This window comes from Sphaeramia orbicularis, chromosome 4, assembly GCF_902148855.1.
Source record: "Sphaeramia orbicularis chromosome 4, fSphaOr1.1, whole genome shotgun sequence".
NCBI classification, from domain to species: Eukaryota; Metazoa; Chordata; class Actinopteri; order Kurtiformes; family Apogonidae; genus Sphaeramia; species Sphaeramia orbicularis.
The window spans coordinates 47,115,232-47,142,007 of NC_043960.1; the positions used below are offsets into that span (position 1 = coordinate 47,115,232).

The window sequence follows — 26,776 nt, forward strand, 5'->3', positions numbered from 1 at the left end:
TGTGTGTCATGTGTGAAGAAAATATTTTAATTCATTATAGACATAAGATTACAAAATGTGTGAGATGAGTCCATGTGACGTGAGGGGACGTCTCACCAATCTCTTAGACATGGGGGTTTTGTCCTCTCCAGGCAGATGTTGCTCCAGAGCCAAGACAATACAGTTGGCGATGATGGTAGCCAGGATCATGTATTCAAACGGAGTGGAAAGCTGAGTTAAGGAGGCTAGCAAATGTTTCACACAACTGATGTTAAGCATACTTTATTTTGTTTTAAGTTACTGATATATATCATTTTGTCCATAGATTCATATAGACAGATTCAGTGTGTCTTACTCTTTGAAGACACAAAGGAAACAGGTTTCTAGGTCACCGTCCAATAGAAACATGATGTGTTCTATTCATCAGGGCGCTGAGCACAACAGTAGTTAATAGCAATGTGACAGCAGAAAAAAAAACATGGTAACACTGTACAATGGCTCTTTATAGTCATTACAAGGCAAATTATTACTTTATTCTACATGACCTTATTCCACGAGTACAAGGTGATTAGCAATTTTCTTCCTAATTACTGCTTACTGTAATTAAGGAAGTGTTACACAAATTCAGATTTTGGTTCAGTATGAACCTTATAAGCTGGTAGTCCAAGGATAAGTATTCTACTTGTACGTCTGTTATTATGTCTCAAAATGCAAATTTATAAGTGTTAAAAGTGATATTTTATGATATGGCAGGACCTTTAAATTTGAGTAAATATGGATCATATGAAGGACACTTTAACTTTGGTTTAGCTACTTATTATTGGTTAAGGTAAACAAATAAATAAGTGAATGAATGAATAAATGAATAACCATAGTAGCAGCTCACCTAAAGTGAGTGAGTTTTCTGTGACTGTCTAGAACTACTGCTGTCAAACAATTAAATGTTTTAATTGCTGTGGATTAATTTCAATCAATCATGATTAAATATCATTCATTTTTCATCTATATTAATCGTCTTTCATTTTGCATGAGCAAACAGACTAAAGAAAGACGGGAATGTATATGCACTTAACGTATTTATTAAACACCTTCAACAGTTTCAACAAAACAACTTGAAACAACTGTTCTGTCTTGTTTTTTTTTTTGTCCTCATTTCGATCCAGGGGGTCAATGTCCTCTTTAGCGTCTTCCATCTTCATGGGTTGGTTCTGCTGCCTGTCACGACCGGATCAACTGCCCATTTGCGTATGCGCGACAGTAACTCTACTTGGACAAACTGCCTGAAATACACTGGCAGAGATGTTCAGAGTCATTCTGCGCTGCAGATGGGTTAATTGCGTTCATAAAAATTATAATCAGATTAATCATGATGATGGATTAATCTGCGTTAATGTGTTAATTTTTACAGCCCTATTTAGAACACTGTTGTGTTTTGTGGATGGAGCTTAAGAACTGAATTAAAGACTGAAAGTGACAGTTCTGAAGTAGTGTTTTAAAACATATGATATTACATTATCATTATATACATTATCCACTTAGCAGTTAGTTACATGTGTCCTCTATTACACCAGGAATTAAATGTCATGTTACACACGTAATATTATTAATAAATGTGTTCTATCCATTCATTAAAAAAGGGGGCATGTCGCACTTAAAACAGTTAAAACATGGTCACATAGCCACGCCCCTTTAGCAGACTACAGGTAGATCCTGCCCCATTAATTACAATGGGAGAAGTAAAAGTGATCTACAGATTTTGTAAATAGTAAATATTAGATACATTTTCCTCAAGCCACATATCTTCTGAACATTCTGACATCAAAATAACATTTAACAGGAGAAAATGGACTTTGTTTGAGGCCTGTCTTGTGAGATGTTACAGTCCATGTGTCGTCTGTAGGAAGTCAAAGTAAGCAGGTAAAAAGCTAATCATAACTATGGTGAAAGAACATTAGCTGCTATAATTAATAAATAATATGATTATTTTATTTAGACCCTCTTAACCTACTTTCTTCCATCTATACAGTTTTAGACCCCTTTGACCACACCGACATGAGAGACTGGAAGTGAACTGTTTCATGTCATTGGTGTGTACAGGGCATGGTCTTTATAAATGGAGGATGTTCACTTTGGCAGATGATGTGTGCAGATGCACAAACACAACAGGATCAGTAAACTGACTTTTAATTAGCCATGCTACACCAGAAAACTAATCACATTCAATAGCTTCAACAATTTTTGGAAAATGTCTATTTGATGGGGTAGACATGTGGTCCATCTGGATAATCAAGGTCGATCTATGGTGACGTCCCTGATTAGAACAAAGAGTACTTGTGGGTGCTTAGGTAAAATCACTTTTGATAAATCAACTCTGCCAGTACTGCAATTACAATGTAACATGAACAGAAATAGACAAATACAGATTCCTCAATGATAAACAGAGTTAACCTTGCTTGTTATAAGCCCCAAGGCCAGACTGAAGTTGTACCTTATCTGAGGTCAACTGGAGCAGACAGAGGCAGACGCAAATATATGCACTAGGACTGTCAAAATTAATGCATTAAAAAAATTAATGCATGCAAAAAAACCAAGACAGAGCAGTCGACCAACATACAGTGTTATGCACACTCTGCAGGAAGGAGTTTTCTTTTCACCGAAGCACTTCCATCTTAAAATACCACATTAACGTGAAGCATATGTACTTCGACTAACGCGTTGCCCAGCTTGCGATAAACACATTAAGTGCATATATATTCCTTTCTTTCTTGAGTTTGTTTGCTTGTGCAAAATGAAACACAATTAATATGGATTACAAATGAATGATATTTAATCATGATTAATCAAAATTAATCCACAGCCACCCTGTGATTAATCTGATTAAAAATTTTAATCATTTGACAGCACTAATATGCACACATGAATACACATGGGCAATGAGAGGTTTAGCAAAGAAGGATGAGTGGGTGGGCCTGAAACATGATCCTGTAAACAGGATCACTCTTACTACAAGCTTTTACAAGCTGCACTAAATGACCTGCACTGGTTGTCGGTTCAACTCCAGCTGCTCTGGGGTTGAGCTAAGCCAGCAATGTGCTCTTTATCTATTGCTCTGCGTGGGCAGTACCAATTCTCCTGGTTATATGTGCAGAAGAGGTAGGAAGCGAGGGAGCTTAAATCTGCCGAGTGGAGACAGTAAGGGAGAGGAAGAAGGAGGCAGATAATGGAAGAATGAAACAGGAGAAAGTGATAAGGAGGATGAAGGCTGATCAGCGGAGGAGAAGAAGATGGTTATTTAGAGGCATGTGAAACAGGTGGGTGAAGAGGAGGCAATGAGACAAAACACCACTGACAGCGGACAGATCGATGTGGTGCTGTGGCCAACAGGGTTACTCAGGGACATGTGAACCATGAGGAACTAAACAAACACAGCAAATACAATCTTACACCAACCAGCTTGCAGGGATCCCAACTTAAACCTAAACTGTGACACAGATTGACTCAGTGGTAACAAGTTAAATACTGAATTGCTCAGAGTGATTTTGGAAAAACAAAACCACAGCAGCCATCTGCAAACCAGTGGAAGCTAAGGAAAACAAGTTGTAAAAGGGCAGCTTAAAGCATCAGTTTTCCACAAAGGCAAAACTTCCCTGGGTCTCAGTAGGATGTAGGAAGTTGAGATATCTGAGAAGAAAAGACTTGTGAATACTATTGTACACTGCACAGATGGGAGAACCCCTCGTGGCAAATCTTATTGGTGAGGTCTGGCCATAAATAAAATTGATTTGACTTTTACACCTCACCTTGTCTCAGTTTTCAGATATTGTACATATACCCCTTGATGAAGGCCTTTTCAAAGAGGGAAGACACAAGGGCAGGAGGATTTTTTCACAAAGTTTACCCATACTTGATTCAATACCTGGGTTGTAAGCATAGCTTAAAGTTCATTAAACTGTACTGTACTGTACTGGATCACACACCAATCAGCTGTAATATTATGATCACTGACAGGTAAAGTGGTATTAACTGTAATAAAGAATCTGCAGAATGTGATTTGGTTTGAATTAATTTGATGTAGACCTGCTACTGCATTCCAGTGGGACCTGTTAGTGGGTGGGATATATTAGCAAAAAGTAAAATTTAAAGCCTTAATGTTGGTATGTTCGAAACAGCAAAAATGGAAAGAGTAGGGATTTGAGCCACTTTGACAAGGGAGAAATTGTGATGAAATCACTGGGTCAAAGCATTTCCAGATGTTGTTGATCATTCCCAATGTAAAGTGGTTAGGACCAACCAAAAGAATCTAAAACACAACATCTCGATCTCAACCAATTAAGCATGGGAGGATAACATTTTTACCACCTGTCTAATATTGTTTAGGTCTACCTTTTTCCACAAAAACAGCTCTGACCTGACGCCTCAACTTTACCAGACCTCTGAAGTTGCACTGTGGTATCTGGACAAAGACATTGGCAGCAGATCCATGAAGTCCTGGAAGCTGTGAAATGAGAGGGATTGGACTTGATTATCCAGTACATTTCACAGTTCAATCATTCTGAGATGTAGATGACTTTCCTTAGTCCATTTTGGGTGGGTACTAACCACTGCAGAGCAGGAACACCTAACAAGGCCTGCAGTTGAAGATGCTTTGACCCTGTCATCACCATTCCAATATGACCCCTGACAAAGTCACTCATTTCCTTATGTTGATCGTTTTGCTGATTCCAACACATCAGCTTTGAGAACTACGTAAATATTCACTTGCTTCCTAATATATCCAACCCAGTGAAAGGTCCTATTATAATGAAATAAGCAATATTATTACCACTCCTCCTGTCAGTGTCTGAATGTTATGGTTGACTGGTGTATGTCCTGCATTACAAATATTGTTAAGCTAGCTTGAGAATTAGTGTGTTTATATTACTGAAGTTGATATTATTCTATTTATTAACTAGCTAAAATTACTTGATTGCATATAATACAATGATGATCATTCTATCTATATAGTTGGTGTTTTCAATAATTTAGCATTCACTTGGTTAACCTTCCCTAACTCTACCCTCTTATCCAAAATATGGGCACCTGTTTCCATGAAACCAAAATGGTGATGGATATTTCAAGACCTCGAAACAACAGTCCACAAACTAACTGGTGATGCTTTACCCAGTCCTAACATATACACACAGAGGAGAAGGAGGAGGATGTGTATGTATCAAATTCTGTCATTTTCTAATTTCTATCTACTACAGTGTTAAGGACATACAATCTGCACCTGTGTGAGTTGTTTTTAAGTTTCATACTAAAGTGTGTGATTTGTCTTTACTCAAAGCTCTGAGAAGCTGCAGCAGCTCTCTGCCACACCCTCCATTCCCTTAAATACACACAACCAAACTAGGGGAAGGCTGAGATGAGATGAGGCCAGAGACAGAGGGGGAGACAGACAAAGAGGGAGAACAGGAAGAAAATGAAGATAGAAAGGAGAGAGGAGAGGTATCCACGGCAACGAGTTTCTCTCCTTACCAAAAGTCAATGCTTCAAGACTGAACTATCTCTGTGGTCTCTCTGTCTCTCACACACTCACACACACACACACACACACACACACACACACACACACACACACACACACACACACACACACACAGGCTATAACTTGATGTATATCAGGCTAATTTTAACCACAGATTAGTGATGTGGCGGCTCTGGAGAGGAGGTGTTGTGAAAGCCTTCAGGCATAGAGTGGGTGACAAGTTTATGGACGTCATATTCTGAAAAGTGAAAAGATATTTCTGCAAAATAACCAGTATTGTTGCCTTTTTTGCCATTGTATTCCTCATTGCACAGAAGAAAACTACTCAGAAAACACAATATATGGTTTTACTGTGAGTCTTGAAAATGATTAGCTTTTTTCTGCATAATAATCAGTGACACTGGTGAACAAATGACCAAGACATGACACTGCTGTTTTAAACATCACTTACTTAATAGCATTGGGTCTGTCCAAAAGCAACATCTAGCCATCTCTGAAAATACACATTCTGACACACACACATATATAGATATTCATCATTAAACCCCTCAGTAATGGGTACTGGCTTTATTACCAGCCTGTAGTATATTAAAATCATAATTCAAGTGTCGTAACTTCCTTATTAATGAGGATGTTGAAAATGACAGATTAATAGTTATCCCTCATAAAACATCCTAAGATGTAGTATTTTCATACGACTAGTTTTTAATGACTATTATTATTCTTTATTTTAAATTGTTTGCTTTTGCACTATCTTTTTTTTTGCCCGATCCTTATGCATGTACACTTTTTTCTTGCACTTTATTCTGTTGCTGCCTTGATCATTGAATTTCCCCATTGTGAGATCAATAAAGTCTAATCCAATCAAATCAAATCAAATCAATATTTATAAATATATTATCAGTTTAATCACTGTACCACTAAAAATGTTAATAAAGAATCTCCAGAATGTGATTTATTCTGAGTTATTTAGATGCAGATCACATTCTTGGTTCAATGTCTCTAAAACCTAATCAAGAGTCAAGAATCATTTCAGTGCCTCAAAAGTGAAGCTATTGCAGAAGTATCTGAAGTATCTCTGAAAAGCCAGTCTCTAGTATATTTACACTGAAGTTTCTTTAAAAATAATATGTCAACAAATGTTTTCAGGGGTTATGGTTTCATTTATTGAATCTAGACACTTGAATAAGTGATTCAGTGATCTGTCTTTACAAAATTGCTCCATTAATAAGAATTTAGAACAAATCAAACACATTTATGTCTGCCCTGTCTGACTTTGAGTGGCAGTTTTCTCTCTTACTGAATCTGACTTTTTGAGCTTCTGTTTATTGAACTTTGTTTTGTTTTTTTTAACACACAGGTTGACTTTAGTTATGATGACTACAGAGACCATCACATGATCTTCTTATATGATCTGTGTCTGATGAAGTTTACAATGTCAATAAGATAACATTTAGCATACGCTCACCAATAACCTTGCAGCTCCATCTTTTTTTGTGAAAATAGGGCTAAAAGACATACAGTCTGTGATACTGGTTGGTGCAAGAAATGAGACCTGTGGCAACAAGCCATGTATAATGAAGCTTTGTCCCTCTCTTATTTTTGTATGCCATTTTTGTGATTGTTTTGTGGATATTAGGGAATGTATGTGCCAAATGCTCTGCATTTATAACTTCATAAGGTCCTCAATAACAATTGGAAAGTTTAAGAGTTAACTACTTATCTTAGGCACAAGTTTTGAAATCATACTATTTCCTTCACTGAGTTTGTCCAGTCCTTACACAGTGTTGTCTTTTATAGGTCCCTGACAATACAAAACCTCATTACAGAGATGCCCCACATTGTATTTACTATCTATGACAGCTGAGTAACCTCATTTTCTGTATTTTGTATTACTGTGTGCTATATAAGGTTTCTTACACATGCAACTTTTGAACACTATGTAAATGCTTATTGTTTTCTTTTCTAAGTCATTCCATTTGTAAATTAGGTAAATACTTCAGGGAGATTGATCACATGACTGGCAACACTGAAGAATTTTGGGTATTTAATCTATATGTTTCTCTAGAAGTCTGAAAAAGAGCAATGGTGCTCAAAATGCCATGGCTAAAATAAAACCCTCATAGAGGAGCAATACTGGTGTGTGGATTTTTTTCTAGTTTTACTACAGCAAAATAAGTGACAATGTTTTCACATCTGAGCTCCACCTGTTTGAAACCAGTGAACAGAGCTCAAAACACTGTTTATTTTTTTATTTTTACTTTAAAATGAGTGATGGAACCTTGCATTGATCTCTGTCAAAGCCCTTTGATAAATTCCCAGTACAATAAAATAGTCTAAAATGACACGATACTGCTTTTTTCCCCTGATCATCTATTTACCTCAAGTTACAAACTCAACAAGTGTTTTATCATCAACCTCATACTGCTGTTGTGTACGTCAGCTGGTGTGTGACATGAATCATGGATCGTCTACCAGCTTTAGCAGCGAGGCGTCTCGTGAGCAGTCTTGAGTCACAGTGACACTGGCGCTCTGCCTCGATTCCTCAAACACACAAGTAAAAATAGACGCGGAGACAGAGTGTGATGGCCTGTGCATCTGAAAATGAGCTCAAAACCAGATTGGAGGCAAGATTGTGAATATTATTACATGGAGGTGAAAATCAAAATGAATCACTGGCATCAGAGGCTGGCTTATTGAAAATCTGTGAATTATCTATGACGTTGCTCTGTGCTTGTGTGTGTAGCATTACACAGTATATACAAACAAAGAGGAAAGACAGGGCTGCACTCTCTACTTGGAATCAAATGACCTTTATATAAGCATGGAAATGAGCAATCACACACCCACAGCATGATTCTGAGAAGTGCTATACAGACAGAAAGAGGCTTTGGGGGGATCAAGGAGGGTCTGATTGTCCAGGTGGATGTGAGACAGTAGTAGTTCAGGGACAGAGAATCACAAAACACTACAACAGTCTCTGAAAGGGTTAATTTGAGTATTTTTGTACTCATTTACCAGATTAAAAAGGCTCACATATAAAAATCAATATCAGTTTAATAGCAGCCGATACTATACTATATACAGTCTTTTCCCACTGGGAACTGAAACCCTGAGGTGCTCCTCCAACCAAAAAGATCTGTCCAACAATAACAGCACTTCTGACCGTGTTGTTTTAACGCATTAATTCAGATATAAACTCACAAACAAACCAGCCAATTCAGGAAGTGGTACAACACATGAGTGCTGAAAAGATTAATAGATTTTTCAACTTGAATCAATTTAAAAAATTATTTGATTCAAATTTTCCTGAGTCCACATTTTGTTTACATAATTTCGCTGCTGCTAGACATTGGTTCCACTGTTGCGTTTCACACAGACGCTCATTGTGATGTACATGATGCCAGGATCAAGGCAAACGACAAACAGACAAAGACATGAGGACAAAGGGCAAAAAATGCCTATATGCTCACCTTTCTTCATTAGAACCATCACTTATTCCTTTAAACTTTTAAGCTTTAATACAAAATGAAACTGAAAATTATTTGTCTTTATTTTTTTGAGTTGTATGCTAGTTCCATCTTAAGTTGCTGGTAAGTTAGTAAGTTGGATGCAAATGTGTTGAAGACTGCAGTGCACATATTGTTTGTAGATGTCATTTGACTTGTTTGTTGTTTATATCTATAGATATTTTCGTATATACTTTTATTATTCTTGTACTGTTTGTTATATTATTGTATACTTTTTGTGGTTGTTGTTTCAGCTGGTTCTGGAATAAAGTTCTTTGTCATCTTCAGACATGTTTTTTTTTCCCCATTTGTAATGTTTTTTACTTCAAATAATTGTCAAATAATTGTTTAATCAAATTCAATCAAAGAAAATAATCAATAGATTAACTGATTATAAAATTAATCATTAACTGCATCTCCACAACACATACAAACACAGGTTTTCACAAATAACTCCAGTGGTTCCAAATAGAGTATATAAGGGTTTCAGTTCCCCATAAAATTTCAACATGTAGAAACAGATGATTCTCCATCAGCCTCAAGGTGGGTAGTCTCACCATCACACCTTGAGTGGAATGCTTGAACTCACTAACCTACATGGCCATAGTTCATTGAGTTATCTTTATACACAGCAGCTCTGACCGTAAACCGAATCAACTCAGAACCAGCTCTTCCATTCTTCCCTTAAATGCATTTATAAATAGACAGGTGTTTTTTCTGAATTATGTGAAAATCAGAGTTTCTTTAGCTTTATCCTGATCCCATCACAGCTGCTTTTGCTTGTTTGCACTTTATTTGTCCCTTGTGTAATTGCTGCTTATGTTTGTCTGCCCTCTTATTAATCCACACATTTTCTCCTATTTGTGTCTACTTCATATTAGTGTCTTGGATGTGCCTCTACAGCACTGTTCTTTTTTTTCTTTTCTTTTTAAATACATTTACTGATCTGTCTTGTCTATCTTCATGAGTAAGAGTATGAATAATTTTATTTATTTGATATCATGAGCTATATTCAGCCTAGAAATTAAAAAAAAAAAAAAAAAAAGGCAAGCAATAAGCAGAAAAGCTGCTTTTTAATGTGTAATTGGAAAGAAATGAGAGTAATGGCATAACTATGCTGGGGACTCAAGGGTCATTTCCTTGTTAATTTTCCATCTCTATTTTTCATACAAGGATACAATTTAGTTAGAGAGGAATTAATGGGCTTTCTGAAGTTAAAGCCTCCTCTAGAGGCATATGTACATAATTTACAACCTTAAATGTAGCCTTAATTAACATGAATACTCCAAAACTTCACTACTCATCACCTTTCAGTTTAATTGTCAGGCCTCTAGACCAGAATAACCTTTGTGTACTATTGTCATTTCTTGTTTCATAAAACCAAAAGTACATTCCGTTCTACCCACTCTGATAAAAAGTGATCAGACCAGTAGTAAGTGTACACACATAATTATTTCCATGTGCTATGGTGAAACAAACACTATTAAATCTAGCAATCAATTATTTAGAGGTGTACCTTCTCAATAGGAAACTTCCCACTGCGGGAGTTCCCAGTGGGGATCAGACAGGAGGAGCAGCTGCCAGTCCTCCCCAGGCCTGCCACTATAAAATGTGTTGTGTGCTTCATTAGCTCTGTCTCTTCCCTGCCAAGCCTCCATCAGCCCTCTATCGACTACAACCACTGGCAGGTAAGCTGGTAATCACACCCTCACACAGTCAGCCCTTAGTATATAAGAGGGTCTAAAAAGAGTAAGTAAAACCAATACCAAAACATGCAGTGTGTTAATGCTCTTGTAAGTCCACACATGCACCCATTTAGATCCAGTGTTACTGAACTTTTGGTTGATTCCTCATTTCATCATCTGCTGTTAACTGAGCACTTAGAGAAAAAAAAAGAGCCTCTTACAGCAAGGTGGCAGTGGAAAGTCATTCTCCAAACACAAGGCTGACCTTTACGAGATGTGTTAGTGTCATTGTGCGTGTGTTTGTGTTGTCGTACTCAGACGTCAACTGGGCTTTAGACGCTAAAATAACCATGAAATAACAATGATTTTTGACAATAATTTCTTTCATGGCTCCTATGGGTCAAGGATTTTTAAGGACTAAAGACATTTTTCACACTAAAATAAGCTATATGTATATGAGCTGTAAACTGGATGTGATGAGACAAAAAAGTGCTGGGGCAAATATAAAATAAAATAAAAACATATGCTAATTTGTTTTAACTGGCATTGGTGATCCTGCTTCTCATCTTAAAATGATCTTGTGTCCACTCACTGTGACACTGATAGAGTCAACCATTTGGGATTATGGTTACTTCTATCTGCCTAAAAAAATTAATTGATATAAATACTTATAATCAGAGGTGTGCATCACAACAGTCCTGAAGGTGAACTCACCAGACCTCATTCATTTAACAACTGGGAACATGAAACCGTTCCAACCATCCCCCCCAGCCTCCCTCTGGCACTTATGACCATCATGCAGTGGGTGGAGTTTAGCTCCAAGTGGTTGCAAAAGTCATGTTTTAAGGTTAGAATTTGATTTTATAAACACAATGTCAAAAAGAGAATATGATCTATCCAATGTCATATATTTAGGGATTTAACACTCCAAAGTACATTAAGCAATCAAGGAAATAAAGTACTGAGATGAACTAATGTAATGATTTCTGCATTTCATGGGACTTGTTGTTTCTAATGGAAAATATAATTGTAATAATAATAACACCCATGTTTGTTTGAAGGATATTTTGCTGAAACTACATTTTTATCATCCTCTAAATAGAATTACAAGCATCACATGTACTTGTATTTAACCTTTCTACCTCCTGACACTTCAAGCATCACTCAGAGTGGACTGAACCACTCAATGACAGTAGATATTGACGACCAGAACACAACATCACTCAGATCAGCATCACTCCTTTCAAAACCATATTAGTAAACCATATAATATAGAATATTACTCAATGAGTAATGACTTATTGTAATACCAGATGACACAGTGATCAGACATCATTACATATAATTCCTGTTAATGTCTGTTAATCAGATACAGTAGAGCTCATTAGACGTAATGAGACTCTCCCTCCACAACAGCACATTAACCTAGAGGTTATTCAGTCTGGCTGCTTTCCCTGTGGTCACTAAAGCACTCACAATATTTTGAATTAAAACCAATTGTATTCCTGTGCGAGAGATGTGCCTCACAGCTACTGCAATAAACACACACTTCACCTCTTTCCTCTCATTGAAATTCATCTTGTTTCTATTTTTAATCACCTCAATGAACAGGCAAACCCCAGGGAAACAACAATAGACAGCGATCGACAATAGAGGTGCACTCATACTCTGGGTTTTTAAAATCAGCGGTGGCTCAGTCAGTCAGACAGGAAGCTGCTGAATGGAGCAGAACAATAGCAGTGAAGAGGCCACACCTGGCCTGGACACCTGGTGAGGTGCTCAGCAGCAGCACAAACACACCACCAATGGACATTTGCATGTGGCCGTCTGCCTCAGCAACAGGCAGAGGAAACATAGTCAGCAACAAGAGAGCAAAACATTCAGTCTGAACAACTGGCCACACAGTCACTGATGAAACAGCAATAACTGAAAATGAATTTGTCTAGTTAATAGACAGTCTTATTGCATTTAATGTGAACGGCTACCTAGTATAAATCTAAATATTACAAGGTGACTGTGATGGCAACAGCAGGATGTAATTACTGTTAACAAAAATTTATTTAGACCCATAAACACAGAAAGTATGGTGTCTCTGATCTAGTCCACTTTCCAGTAACACCTCTTTGTAATTTCAGATTGTCAAGATAAGGTTATATTGTATAATACCCCATGTCAACAGTGGTGATTGTAGTGCACAATAAATCTGTTTCGTTGCTTCTTTTGTTGCATTGTACTTTGAACTTCAGTGATCCTAAATGTTTATATGTGGTTGTGTAAGGGTCCAAAGCTCATTTATGGGGACTATATGCATGCAATGGTGTCAGTACAGTTTGCCATAAAAAGCTGTTTTAGGTTACAGTAAGGTAGAAGTTTAAGAGACATTGATATATGAAGTAATGTGATGTCAAATCAAAAGATTAAAAGATGACAGCATGTGTTTATGTGTTTGGGATCATGCGCTGTCCGTGGTGCTGAATTACACACTCCAGTAGTGAATCTGCGGGGAAAACACTGACCTGCACTGTTGACAGAACCATCCTGGAACTGTAAACTAATTAAAGAGTGGAGATTATTTTCAGATTGGGGATCATAGATGGGTGATTTTTTGTTTTCCAAACAATATATGCGTCCGGCTGTAAACAGTTTACCCACCTTGCTTGTTGGATGAATGTGCTTGTATACAATCACACCTTACCCGCTTTAATTCAGTGACACCATGAAGCAGAAAAAAAGGATATGGCCACTCAATGATTTTCTTTGCGTACTTCCTGACCATGTTGTCCTCCCCGAAGATGAAGAGGGACCTGTTGACGGTGAAGCAGTTCTCCCTGACCGGTATGGGGTTGTACAAGGCCATGGTGCGGGCACGCTGCGCTTTGGTCTGCTTGAACGCTGGGGAGATGCCACCTGTGGACACGGCCGCCCCGTCGCGATTCCGGTTGCGCTCGGATCCTCCATCCCCTGAGCTTAACAAACCCGGGACGTCGTCTCCGAAACGGGCCATTCTGTCAAAAAATAAACCACACACGGGGGTGGAAGACAGGGTGAGACAGGCGGGGAAAAGGAGGCTGTGTGTCCTCCTAAAGCAGGGCGCGGTGCTGCGCTCGATGTGACAGCAGCGGCGGCGATACCCTCAACAGATTTGGTCCATCAGTAGTTGTGTTGTCCTACACGCTAAACACATTCAGTGGTTTTAAACTTCTAAATCAGTCCCAAATATTTACGTGTTTATGTCCGCTTGATCACGTTTTCACTCCGTCGTGGAGCCACTTAGAAAGCAGCACGTCAGTTCTGCCTCTCAAGTGCGCTTTGCGTAAAACGAATCCAAAAAGTAACTAAAATTCTGCATCATTCAGCAAACCGTCGCACAAAACAAAATATTAAAAATCATTTGGATGGTTGTTTCAGTGTCTTCTTCATTCAAACATTAAAAAGCAAAACACTAATATCTGCAACAGGTCACATTTGTAACCATCCTCAGCGTAAAGAAGAGAAGGTTAATCCGTGGATTTTTAAATAAACTGAAACATTTCGCTGACAAATTCAGAGCACATCACTGCTGTCTCGTCTCTTCCTTCTTCACTGCTGACCACCTAACATAAGAGCACCATCCTACCGCATGCGTAAGAGCATGACCAAAAAAAAAAGGGGGGGGAAAAACTTTGGCTTTTTCCATAACATTTTCCCCGAAACGAGGCGCGTCGCAAACACGGAGAGCTGTCACCAGTGTACCATTACAGAAAGGCAATCCGTCTGCAGTAGGTTAGTCAAGTACTGGATCTTTTTCCCCTCACACCGGAACAGCAGGAGGAAAGGACACAACAGTGTCTCCTAATGCGACAGCATCAATATACTTCTACTAACCTTTGCCCATCCCCTACATATGCATTCCACTGGCCCTACATCTGATCACCAACAAATAAAAATAAGAGAAATGTGTAAACCATGAATTTCTTCGTTGCGTTTTAATGTAAACAAACCCCGTTGCCTCCAGATGGAGGGGTGGAGATTGTTTAAATCAATGAATCCTGTACTGACCATCAGACAGACGGTTACCATCTTAGTTCTAATATAAGCACAGATCCTCATTGACTTAATGTTGGTGAAATGTGCATCCATTTATTGTAAAATCCTCACAGGCAGCCACCTGTGGCGTCCACCCTGTATAGAAACGCCTGTGGGGTGTACAAAATGAGTGCTGGTCACGCATCAGACCTGATGGAGGCTATAAACACCTATTTTGAAATACCCACTGTCAGTAAGCCAATCGGAGGACAGCAGAGCATCGGTGCATAATTACAGAGTTCAGAACCTACTATTGCCAGGCTGATAGTGAGGGGGCGTCAGGCTGCTGTGAGCTGCCTGGAAGTGATCTTGTACATTCTCTTGAGGACAAGGTTTTACAAGTGAAGGGGTAAACAGGATGACAAGTACCTGTTGAGGAGCTGGACCATTCCAAAACCACAAAGGTGGCTATGGAATTTATCGAAACGGTAGACCCTTCCACCATATTGAAGAGAACTCACAAAACACTCATGGACAAAGCGATATATAATATACACTGCAACCACTCAAATCCAGACAGACACATCGTCTATCCTCACCCCTAGACCTCAGAAGTGGAACAAGAAAAATGAGTTGCAAAAAAACAAATAACACACACAATAAAAGCAGCTTTCAAGAAAGAAAAAAAGAAAGAAAGTTAAGTCTAAACGCCTCTTTAAGATCTATATCTATTGCCTAAGCACACTTTTGTACAAATGGGACATCGCTCCTCCATTATGCATTGTCTGTTTTTCACACTTGACAAATACCCTATAAAGACACTTTCACCCTCATGTGTTGGTTCAATGTATACATTTTACAGTAGAAAGTCATATGGTGTAGAATTACTCTCTTTACTCTTTAAGGAATGGAATTACTCCCATCTTTTTAAATTAATTTGTTGTATCAATTAATTATATTTATTCTATTTATTTTTACCTTGGAGGGGAAGGTGCAATGCATAGATTATGTGTAATACATAATTGTGATTATGCTGACTCGAATACTTTGTGACTGTATTTTGTTATTGTATGTGTCCGAATGTGAATGTAGCAATGTGTACTGTTGTCCAAAACAAATTTCCCATATGGGATAATAAAGTTTTTCCTGATTCTGAACACAAAGGGCTCCACTTATGTATAATTGTACAACAGAACTGTCTCTGGAGTTCTGCTCATAACCTTATAATCTTTACACTGATGCCTTTTCATTTTAAAATGCTGATAATCTCCATCTTTCATCTTAAAGTTAATTTCTGAAATTTTAACATTGCTGAAATGCAAATCACATGATCAGGGAGCTGATAAGACACTGACACAAACTGCCTCAATAAGAGCTTTCCTGCTGTGAATGAGTCAGTATCAAGATAAAATTCAGAATTTAACTGCACAGCTGCTGCTAACAGAGGTAACAAGAACAGAAGTGGCTGGAATTCAGTATGCTTACTCCTGGAGGATTCTGTTGGGTGTCTGTAAATTGGCTCATTAAGAGTCTGGTGTAGACCAGCTCTGGATGTTATGTTATGTTATGTTATGTTATGTTATGTTATGTTATGTTATGTTATGTTATGTTATGTTATGTTATGTTATGTTATGTTATGTTATGATCTGACACTATATAAATGAAATTTGATTGATTGATATTGAACTAACAGCTGGTTGTCAGTGCTGATGTCTTCTTTTCTTTTATCAATTTACCAAATTTTTTACTTTTTCCATTACTTTTCTTCATTTTTTTTGTTTTTCATCATGATAGCCTTGCATAATTTTGAAACCTTGATCTGGACCAAGACCACCTACTTGACTGATCCAAACACCAGCTGGCTGTTTGGTGCACACTGTCTTGTGAAGTGTCTCACACCAACAAATGTGGTTTGAGTCAAACTGGAAAGTCCAAAAGTCTGGAACAAGTCAGGTCATAGCAGAAAGACGGTATCTGTGGTGTTTCCTAAAGTCTTGTTTTCAGGAGGTTAAAATGTATTGTGGATACTAGTTGTAAATGCATAGCTTTGCATTACAAGCCAAAATTTATTAGTGTATCTCATGTTTTACCAATAACACTTTTATATTATAAAGCTATTCCCTGTGTACCTATTAGTCCTGTGAAAAATCAACATCCCTGTGATTTGGAGTCATTAACACGATACATATTTTTCCCTTTTCTTTCTTTTCTTTTTAAAAATTTAACTCACTTTATCATCCCTGTGGGAATATTCGGTCTCTGCGTTTTACCCTCCTAATACACACAGAATTAGTATTAGCATTAGCACATTAGGAGCAGTGAGCTGCCATTAAAGGTGTTCAGGAACCAAGGACACCGATAGGAGAATTAACTTACATATACCAGGGGAAATGAAGAATACTCACTTCACAAGCAAACTGAATACAGAAAGACCTGAGTCTGAGTGGGGATATAACATGGGACCATCTAGCTGTACTAATGACTAAGTAAGTAAGTAAGTAAATTTTATTTATAGAGCACTTTTCACAGACAGAGTCACAAAGTGCTTTATCAATTCAAATCAGAATCAACTACACCTACACCACCGATGATGAATGAATTTAATAAATGAATAAATCCAATGAAAGTAATCCACAGATTCTGTTTTTGTGACCTTTTGTTAATTGTTGAATGAACAGTTTGTAGCTTTACTTGGTTTAAAAACTTTATGTATATAGAGACTGTTACATATCGAATTAAAAAGCTCCCACATGTATTCGTGTAAAACTTACAAATTTACAAATCACCACAGGTCCCCAGATTACAATGTCCATCTTTCTCTCTCATCTCATTCAAAACAACTAATCATCAATCCAGCAACAAACTGCATTGTTTAGAGTTCACTAATCTAACATGAAGGTCCATTATGGGACAGAACTATAAATAGAACCTGTTTACTTTAAAGTTTTCAGTAAATTTCTTGTAAATAAAGGCTCTTGAATTGCTCTGATTATGTATTTTTCTAGTTTACATTGCAGTTTAGACCATGATACTGCTGTATGACATTACTACAGCAGAATAGAGATGTGACGATAAACTTACATCACAGTGTAGCCTTTACTCAAAATTACGGTTGATTCAAAATGTTATGGATCTTCTCTGCAAATTAAGTGTAACACTTTGACGCTGTAAGTCACAGGCAAGTTAGACAAGTCGGAAAGCGCTGAGAGATACACAGGAGAGTCACTGCAGATACTGTCATGCTAGGAGAGTACACTCATACTGACAGAAAGGTGAAAGAGAGAAAAGACAGACCACAGGAGAGAGTTAACCATGACACTGACACTGATGGGTATTTAGTGAAGGTGGTGTGACAAAGGCAGTGATCAATGGCGTGTGTCCTCCGACTCATTAGAGCTCCAACACATTACAGGCATTAAAAATAGAACACATAACAGTTGGAAAAATGACGTGCTCTCATTATAAATGGTGAAAAAGACAGCGCTGGTTCTTCCCCAGAGGGCTCTTTGTATTATAAGCCAAAGTCGAACTCACTTGGTTGTTTTTAATAATACAAATATTACTTTTTGCTCCTTCCTCTGTGCACCAGTAAAAGTGAAATATCAGTACATTGTTTTATGTTCCAGCAGCATGAGAGTGCAGGCAGCTTTCTCAGCTGAGAGGTGAGGGGTGAATTATGGGAATTAGTGGTTAACGACAGGAATGATTAGGGTGGAAGGATAATGGTTGTTTCCCGGAAGAAGGCAATGAGCAAGCAGCTTGAGCCTCTTTGTGGTATAAAATACTTTCAGTTAATAGTGTTTTTTTCTCACATACATTTTAGTTTTAATTTAGTAGATACCAAACTAGTGAAAAGGATTCTGCAGACACCAACAACCCAGGATTTGTATAATAAATTAAGTCAAAAAATGCTATAGAATGGCATAAATTTACATATTGTTTTTATATACGTTTTTTGTATTTGGTTCCCAATGTAAAGCTGTATTTATTTATTTTTGTCACAAATATATAATATATAACATTACAGAGATAGGCCTTTTAAACCTGCTCCTATTTTTAAGTTGCTTATGATTTAATTTCTCTATGAAACACCATGTGACTGTTAAGAAAAGACCTATTTGAATTCTTATTCTTACTTTTATTCTTAAGACATTGGGTTTTATAGCAAGACTTAGTATAAACAGTTTACAATAATAATAATATATAAATATTCTTAAATACTTACTGCCAATTTGTTTAATATTTTACTGTAAAATTACAAACCGACAGCTTCATTGACAGGTTTTTTGCTGAATTTACATTTATTGTAAGAAATTGTAAATGGATTGCTTTCAAAGTCAGTTACTGTTTTTTTTTACTTTAAGAGTATGATTACAACCTACTGAACACATAATATCACACACTGAACCTTTAAGCATCTCTAATCTAAATGATAAGTAAACTTTACATAGAAGCTACAATGATGGTCCATCTTTAATTTAATTTATATTTCCTAAACATCTGTAAAGCTCTTTAACTACAGAGAGTGTCTATAAATTACATCAGAAAAATGACAGAGGGTAAATATTACAGAATTATTGGGACCTTATTTCCTTATCTTTTGCACAATGCTGTACCAGCTGCAAGAGCTCTGGGTGAGTTTTAGTTTACAAAACTCCAGCCTGGGAACACGGGGTTACCAAGGTTACCTGCTGTCATGACAGCAGCTTGACAGTCCGTTCACTGATAATAAGACTCGGTGCCACAGGACTGAGGTGTGAACAGCGATCTCTATTCAAAAATAGCACATGTGAACACAGGTACTTGGCAGGTTTGTAAAACCTGAAACCTGGTTATTATCATTCTTTTCACTGGAAAAAAGATCTGCTATGTAAAAGTGAATTAAATATAGTGTATTAGTGTCATATCATGACTGTTGACTGTGTTGGTTTATCATGTGATGTACAAATGATGGACAAATGTACTTGTGCTTTTCTACACGGTCAGTCCTATCTGAACTCCTTACATGCTACAGGTTTCTGGCATTGATAACTTAGGTGAAAATGGCACCTACAGCTGAAACTGACTTCATGTTTTTGCAGCTCAGTCCAACATCGATTTCTACAGAAAATGAGAAGGAGCTGATATACTTCATAAGTCACTACTGGTGTGAAGGTAAGATCTATGTGCAGCGCTAAAAATAACAGATTCAGACACTTTGACAACTTCAGTGTCAAGATGTGTGCAAACTCAGCAAGAACAACAGGACCACATGTACAGCACAGAAGATGACAGCAGAATATTAATAACACTCTAAAAAACAGAAATAAAATACCTTCAGGGGAGAAAAATGGAAAACTTAGGCTACTCATATATTTGCTCAAGTAAAAGGTTAAGCATCTTAATAAATAATTGGTGACAGGATTACAATAGATTTTCAAGTCTGGATCCCATACTGTATTACTTTAGAAAGCAACTACTACCAAATGATGGACTCATTGCACAAAAAACTCAGAGTACTTCCATTTTCTAAGCCCTGTTCCTTTGCAGAGCACTTTAAAACCAAGTCAGGTAGGTAGGAGGGTAGAAGAGAAAACCAAGGACAAAGTTAATCTCTGGCTAAATGACAAGTTGTGTAGCCGTGAAGACTCATTATGAAATAAAGAATCTGTGTGTGAGGCAGAGTAAAACATGTCAACACTTTTTCATCAGTGCAACAAATACCTGTTGACAGCAGTGGGAGGGGCTTTAATTGTCTGGGTATAAAAGAGCAAATCAAAACACAGGGAACCAGTCACATCAAAACACATCTTTATAGAGGTTTAATGTAGCTGAACGGTTTTTCTTTTGCCATTCCTCTTTGTTATGTCATTTTCATTCTCTCCTAACTACAGTAGATCTATTTAAAAAGAAGAAAAAAAGAGAGAGATTTAGTTTATATCTCAGCACCTTTGATGTGCAATATCAATACTTACACCAGTGACTGATGCTGGATAGTGTCTATTAGAGGCGTATTCCATCTGGATTGCTTTCAACTGAGCTGAAGTGTACTTTAAAGTGTTTGTGACATTTTCCAGGGTATCCTAACTTTTTTTTCCCCTTCAAGTCACTGCAAGAATTGTCTCTATGGCAACAAGGTATTGTACAGAGATGATGTTGTCTATATATACTATAGTTCAAGATGTGGTGCAACAACAACCAAACTTTTTATGATTTCACTGTGACTGTTTTCTACCTAAAACAGTGCTAAGGTAATGGAGCTGTAAGGTAAACTATCAGCTGACATGGTAAAGGAAGATTAGAGGGCACAGTGATATTTGGACAGACTGAGCTCTTGTTTGAGGAAGGAAGCTTAACAATAACAACAACTCCGCTCTGTTTCCAGTAAGTGACAGATTGAGGGTTAATTCAGAGGAAGTGGTGAGGACTTGCTGGTTCACTACTGCCCCCTGTTGTTGATGGTTGAAGAGATACTCTATTAGCTGCAGATCCAGCTACTGATCATATCCAACTAATTTTGTGAAGCCCTGTGAGGAAATCTTGTTGCGATATAGGGCTCTACAAATAAAACTGAATTAAAATTTAATTGAATTGATCTCTGTCATGAGTCTAATTTATGTATATGCTTAACCCTTATGGATCCACAACTATTTTTGTCACAACTTCCAAATGATTTTTTTTTGGTCTTTCCCAAGTAATTTATCACCTGTTATTATATCACCCTCTGCATTTAGCATTTTTCAGTGTAAATCAGGTATTTTTCAATATTTAATTAAATGATCATATTGATGTCTATAAAAGCTCAGAGTAAATTCAAGGGTTAAAAAAAAACAGAGAAAACTGAAGAAGAAGTGAAATTTTCAATGAAATATATAATTAACTGAACATAAAACAAGGATCTACAACCACTGTCATTTGTCAAACTCCATGGGTTTTACTGGTGACTCAATGTTGTAGAAAATGACAGAGTTTCCACGTTCACTATGGAGCCTCTGAACATCCAAATGAGTCATATGTGATGACCATGAAAAGATGACAAACTGCATTTTACACCAATTGTTTACATGTATTGATAGGATTAGTGGATCAACAGGTATTAAACATTTTAGATCAGTAGATGGTTTCAGTCAGTCATGGACATTTGGGTATTTAAGGATTAACAGCTACATTAGAGTGTAAAAATTTTTTGATTCATTTTGAAACTCTGGCTGATCAAATTACCCCTATCAGTCTAATTAATGAAAACACAGAGTTGTGTGTACAGCAAAATGTAGACTAGTGTTGACTCCACCCAAATATTGTCAATATTGTAATAATATCAGTCCAAAATTATGCAAAAATGCAGTTTCTAGTGATATGACAACAAGAAAAAAGCCACCATACATAGCCTCAGCCTCCAGAAACCTGAGGAAACTAGAGGAAACCTTGGTTTGGCTGTAACTGGCCTACATTAAAACTGTTATGTAGATCATGGATTATGGTTCTACTGCAAAAGACTATCATGTGATGTTTTGGCTACATTGTGTATCATGCACTGAAAGCCCTAAAAATTGATGTACAGTCAAATTGGTATAGATGAGGGAAATTAAAAAAAAAAAAAAAATAGAGTTTGGTCATTCACCGATAACCATCAGTGCATTGAAAGGGACCATAAATACAAGTCCACTTCAGGATCTAGGTTAAAGTAAAAACCTTGATGGTTGACATCTGTCATGCTTCATTTCAGATGAATTGGACACCTGTAGGCCATCACCTGTCATCATCACAAGCTTCTTCTTTCTCCTTCATACATCTCTAACAGTTTAGGGGAGGACTGACAGAGGTTTTGTGTCATTTCAGATTTTACCTAGACATTACCTGGACTCATTTAGATGTAAGCCTCAAAAGAATGATGACGCTGTTCACTGATTAATTTGTATTTTTCTCTACAACAGTCTTCCCCCACATCCTTCTGAATGTGCACCTGTTCTGAAGGCCAGAAAAAGGCCAACAAAATGAGCTGCTATGGAACAACAAGTTCAGAACAAACTGAAGGTGGTGAAGTTTGGGGAGTTGTTGTCCACCTGAACTATCACCATCACCAGTCTAAAACCAAATTAAATCTTTAAGCTAATCTAGTATAATTGGCAACATCAGGCTGTGCAGTTATAGAATTACAAAAAGCTGCAATGTAAATGTCTAGTACATGTGTGGTGATAGTTTGGATTCAGTGACACTGAGCAGAAAAGTACTGTGTAAAACATTCAACATGAAAGTAGCCACACCATTGGAAACTTTTTATTTTTATTTTTGTATAGCGTAGTTGAAGTTTATATGCACTGCAACAAAGATACTGTGAAATGTACAGTAACTTGCTGGCAGCAATTAGCAAGTAAGTTGCTGTATTACATTCTACAGCATACTTACTGTATATTAAATTACAGTACCTATAAAATACTGTAACTGTCATTACAGTACCAATCACAGTACTGTAATTGCTATTACAGTACCAGTCACAGTACTGTAAAATAGTGATGTATTTTGTATCACAGCAAATAGTGGACTCCTGTAACAGGCCTTACTGCATTCATTTTAATAGTGTAAATTAATAACTGTAAAGTAATTACATACTCTACAATAAAGATACTGTTTTTGTCATAAACCTTCTCATTTATTTAAACTTTCAACATTTAAACATTTCAACATACATACTAAATATATTTGATTCTGTAAACAACACTATACACCAGTTGAACCTCAAACAGTGAATATTCTTTCATCTTCATCTTTATCTGCACTCTCAAACCTGAACTGGATACTGGATACTTCCCTGCAGTGGAAGGATAAGAAGGAATTAGTTACTGATGTAGAAATTTAGAGGCAAGATTGATGGCTCTGACTATTTTTGCTGACTCCTTGCTACCCATTAGAAATACCACAATATGCTTTTACTACTAAAGACATCATACATTACCCCAGCCAAGGAGAAAAACTTGGTTGAACTGATAGTTTGGATTCTTACCCATGTTGTGGTATGTGCTGTTTCATGCTAGTGTAATATATCCGCTAAGTGTGGTCGATTAACTCCTTCCCTGTCATGAATTGTGTTGTTTTCTGGTCTGTACCTACTTCATTCATTTTGGAGCAGTACACTCCTAGCAAACCTCTCGTTCTTACAACAGTGAAGGAGTTAATGGACCAGACTTGGTGGATGTATTTCACTCACATGGACCAGCAAATACCACTATAGGGGTAAGAATCTGAACTACTTAAAGTTTCTGTGCACAGATGTTTTTGCAGTATGTCTACTCTACAACAACATTCAGTAATGAAAATCATGAGACCTTATGTCAAAATATTTTTTTAAAATGGGCCAAAAAGATTTAAGTGAGCACATTTATGACTGTGTGAAGAATAGGAATGGGAATTTGGGGTATTTTATTAAATACTCCAAAACAAAAACAAGCACTCAACTTTTTGTTTAAAAATGATGATGCGAAAAAAAGACATGTAAATATGTGATATGCGCATAAATTTAGACTTACATTTCTCATGGAACCAAAAAAAGCCGTTCTTGCTTTTCTATCTTTTCCATGGTGTGTAAAAATAAAGAACTGCTGTTTAAGGTGATAGTTTGGATTTTTTTAAGTAGTGCAGTTGAGAAAATGTCCTTTATTTATCGCACTCTTGAACCAATATTGATTTATTTAGGTGGGCTTTGTTTTAAGTGGTTAAAATTTGCTTTGAGCTGAAAAGAAAGGTTGAAAATACCGCTGAAAAAGTTGAAAGTGTGGCTCGTTGTAGATTTCTACAATTTTACAATTTCATTTAACAGACGCTTTTGTCCAAAGCCATGTACAACATAAGCAAGAATTTAAACTTGAGGGAAAAACCCTTAGTAAGTGCAAAAAGTGCTTCAAGTTTGATTGGGCGCAGGTGCCGCCATCAAGTACTAGAAGAAGTGCTGATTTCTTCATAAGAAACCATTAAAAATTTTTGGCATAAATGAATATTCAAAAAAATTGAAAAATATAAATGCAAGCACTAATGTCCTGAAGAAGCTGAACATGTTTGAACGGTGAAAATCAGTGAAAATCGGATACATTTTGAGTAGTATTTTACTGGTGGAGTAGGTGGTCACATAACAAATACTTGCTCCCATCCCTACTGAAGAATATTAAGAACAAATACGTGCTTACCTCTGGATAAATTCCAGTGATGTGGCTGCCTCCTCTGGATATTCAATGTTGAACATGTAGTATGACCCAAAGAGGGCAGCTAAAAAAAAAATCCCGCTCAAAATTATTGTATTTTGATTTACAGTAAAATATATTTTACTGTAGAATTCACCTGCCAATTAATTTTGCCCATGATGCTTTGCAGATCTACAGCAACATACTGTACACAGGTTCTACAGTGAGCATTTGCTCATTTTACAGTAATAATGCTGTGAAAACTACAGAAACTTGTTACAGTGTGGTCAATCAGGTTAGAAAGATAAATTAAAGGTGGCCCAGCTGTTGTCAACCTTAACTGTCCCAAATCTACAATCAGTGTGAAATTCAAATTAAATCTTCAAGCTGTACAATCTGGTCTTGATGGAAACTCAGTCTTTATCTGTATATTAGAGCTACATGATTAATTAAAATGCAATGTCAACTTGTACAATTGTATAATCACAAACAGCTGTAAGTTAAAGATCTAGACCAGTGATATTCTAGTTTCAATAATACTGAGCTGTGTAAAAAGGCAAAAAAAAAAAAAGAAATGTTAATTTGGAATTGGAATTTCAATTCCTTTTTTAAATTGAATAATCACACAGTTTAAGCCAGTTAACTGTAGCATGTCAATTGACATATGCCCCCTACCCACAATTATGGTAAAATACACTGTGGTCCATGAAGTTGGAATAAAATATTGTCACAATCATTTCATGAGAAGAAGTGTAAGGGGAAATCAGTGTGTAATCATTACACCTGGTCAAAGGTGATTACTGAAGTGTAATAATTGAATCAGGAATAAAAAGATTAATGTATCAGAAAGCATTATTGCAACTTTATGGGCCAAAGTGTGTAATAATAATGGATCAGAGTCTACAACACCTCAGTCTGATGATTCATGGAATGATTACTCATTTTTGTTTATCTTTGTTTCTTCCTTTCTTTCTTTGTATTGAGCTGATGAAAAAAGTGAATTACTCCTTAGGGATGAATAAAGTTTATCTGTATCTGAATCTGTAATAAGAACCACAAATATAACCTACTATTTATTAAAACACTTTCAAAATTTTTTTTAGACTTTGCTCAACATATTTTTGGTGGAATGTTTAGAGCTTTCAAATGCTGTTGTCCATGTGAGTACAATAATGCCATACCCCTGACAGAAATTAATGCTGACATGTAGCACTCAGCCCAAAAATATTAGCTCTAGTTTTATAAAATAAAACAGAAATCTCAGATAACTCCTTTGACTAATCGGCTCATCCATTTCTCATTAACCAATAAATTAATTAACTAATTCATTAATTAAGTTAAAAAAAAAAAAAAACATGAAGTTTGCACGTTTAAGTCTGAAAAAATGCAAAATGATCAATTATTTGTGTATATTCCTCAATAACCACACAAACAGATAATCGCATATTATAATAAAATACTGCAGACAACAACCACAGTGTGACTTTTTATCAACTTGAGCAGCTGTTTCAGTGATATGGATAAAAGCTCAATAACCATATACTGGTGAAAACATGAGTAAGAACTGCATCAGTGTAAAAACAATCTGATACTGATTATTTATGACCAGGTTTAAAATCCAAACACTAAATGCACAGTTTCCAATAAAAATGAGCATCATGGACAACTGAAGAATTTATGCAGAAAAACATTCTGTGCCTGTTGAGACAGTGTTGTAGCTGTGCTAACCCTCTTCTATCGTATTCAGAACTTGAGTTAATGATCTAGGGACACATGGGGGATTTTGATGTTGACCTTTTCATTAATTGGATTAAGCTGCCAATCAGGTAATGGGAAAATCTCCCAAAATTACATTATGCTTTTTACATCATCCAAAAATAAATGTTGGGTCAGTGTGCTATGAGCCAGTGTACAGATTTC

The 26,776-nt window shown here is 36.7% G+C and overlaps 1 protein-coding gene across 1 annotated transcript in view; it reads right to left on the reverse strand.

Moving 5' to 3' along the window:
* Positions 1–26,776, reverse strand: part of cacna1ea (calcium channel, voltage-dependent, R type, alpha 1E subunit a) — a 232,909-nt gene that overhangs the window by 99,828 nt on the left and 106,305 nt on the right. The window contains 2 exon segments of the mRNA XM_030132402.1: positions 97–202; positions 13,439–13,705. Coding sequence (XP_029988262.1) covers positions 97–202; positions 13,439–13,705 — 373 coding nt within the window.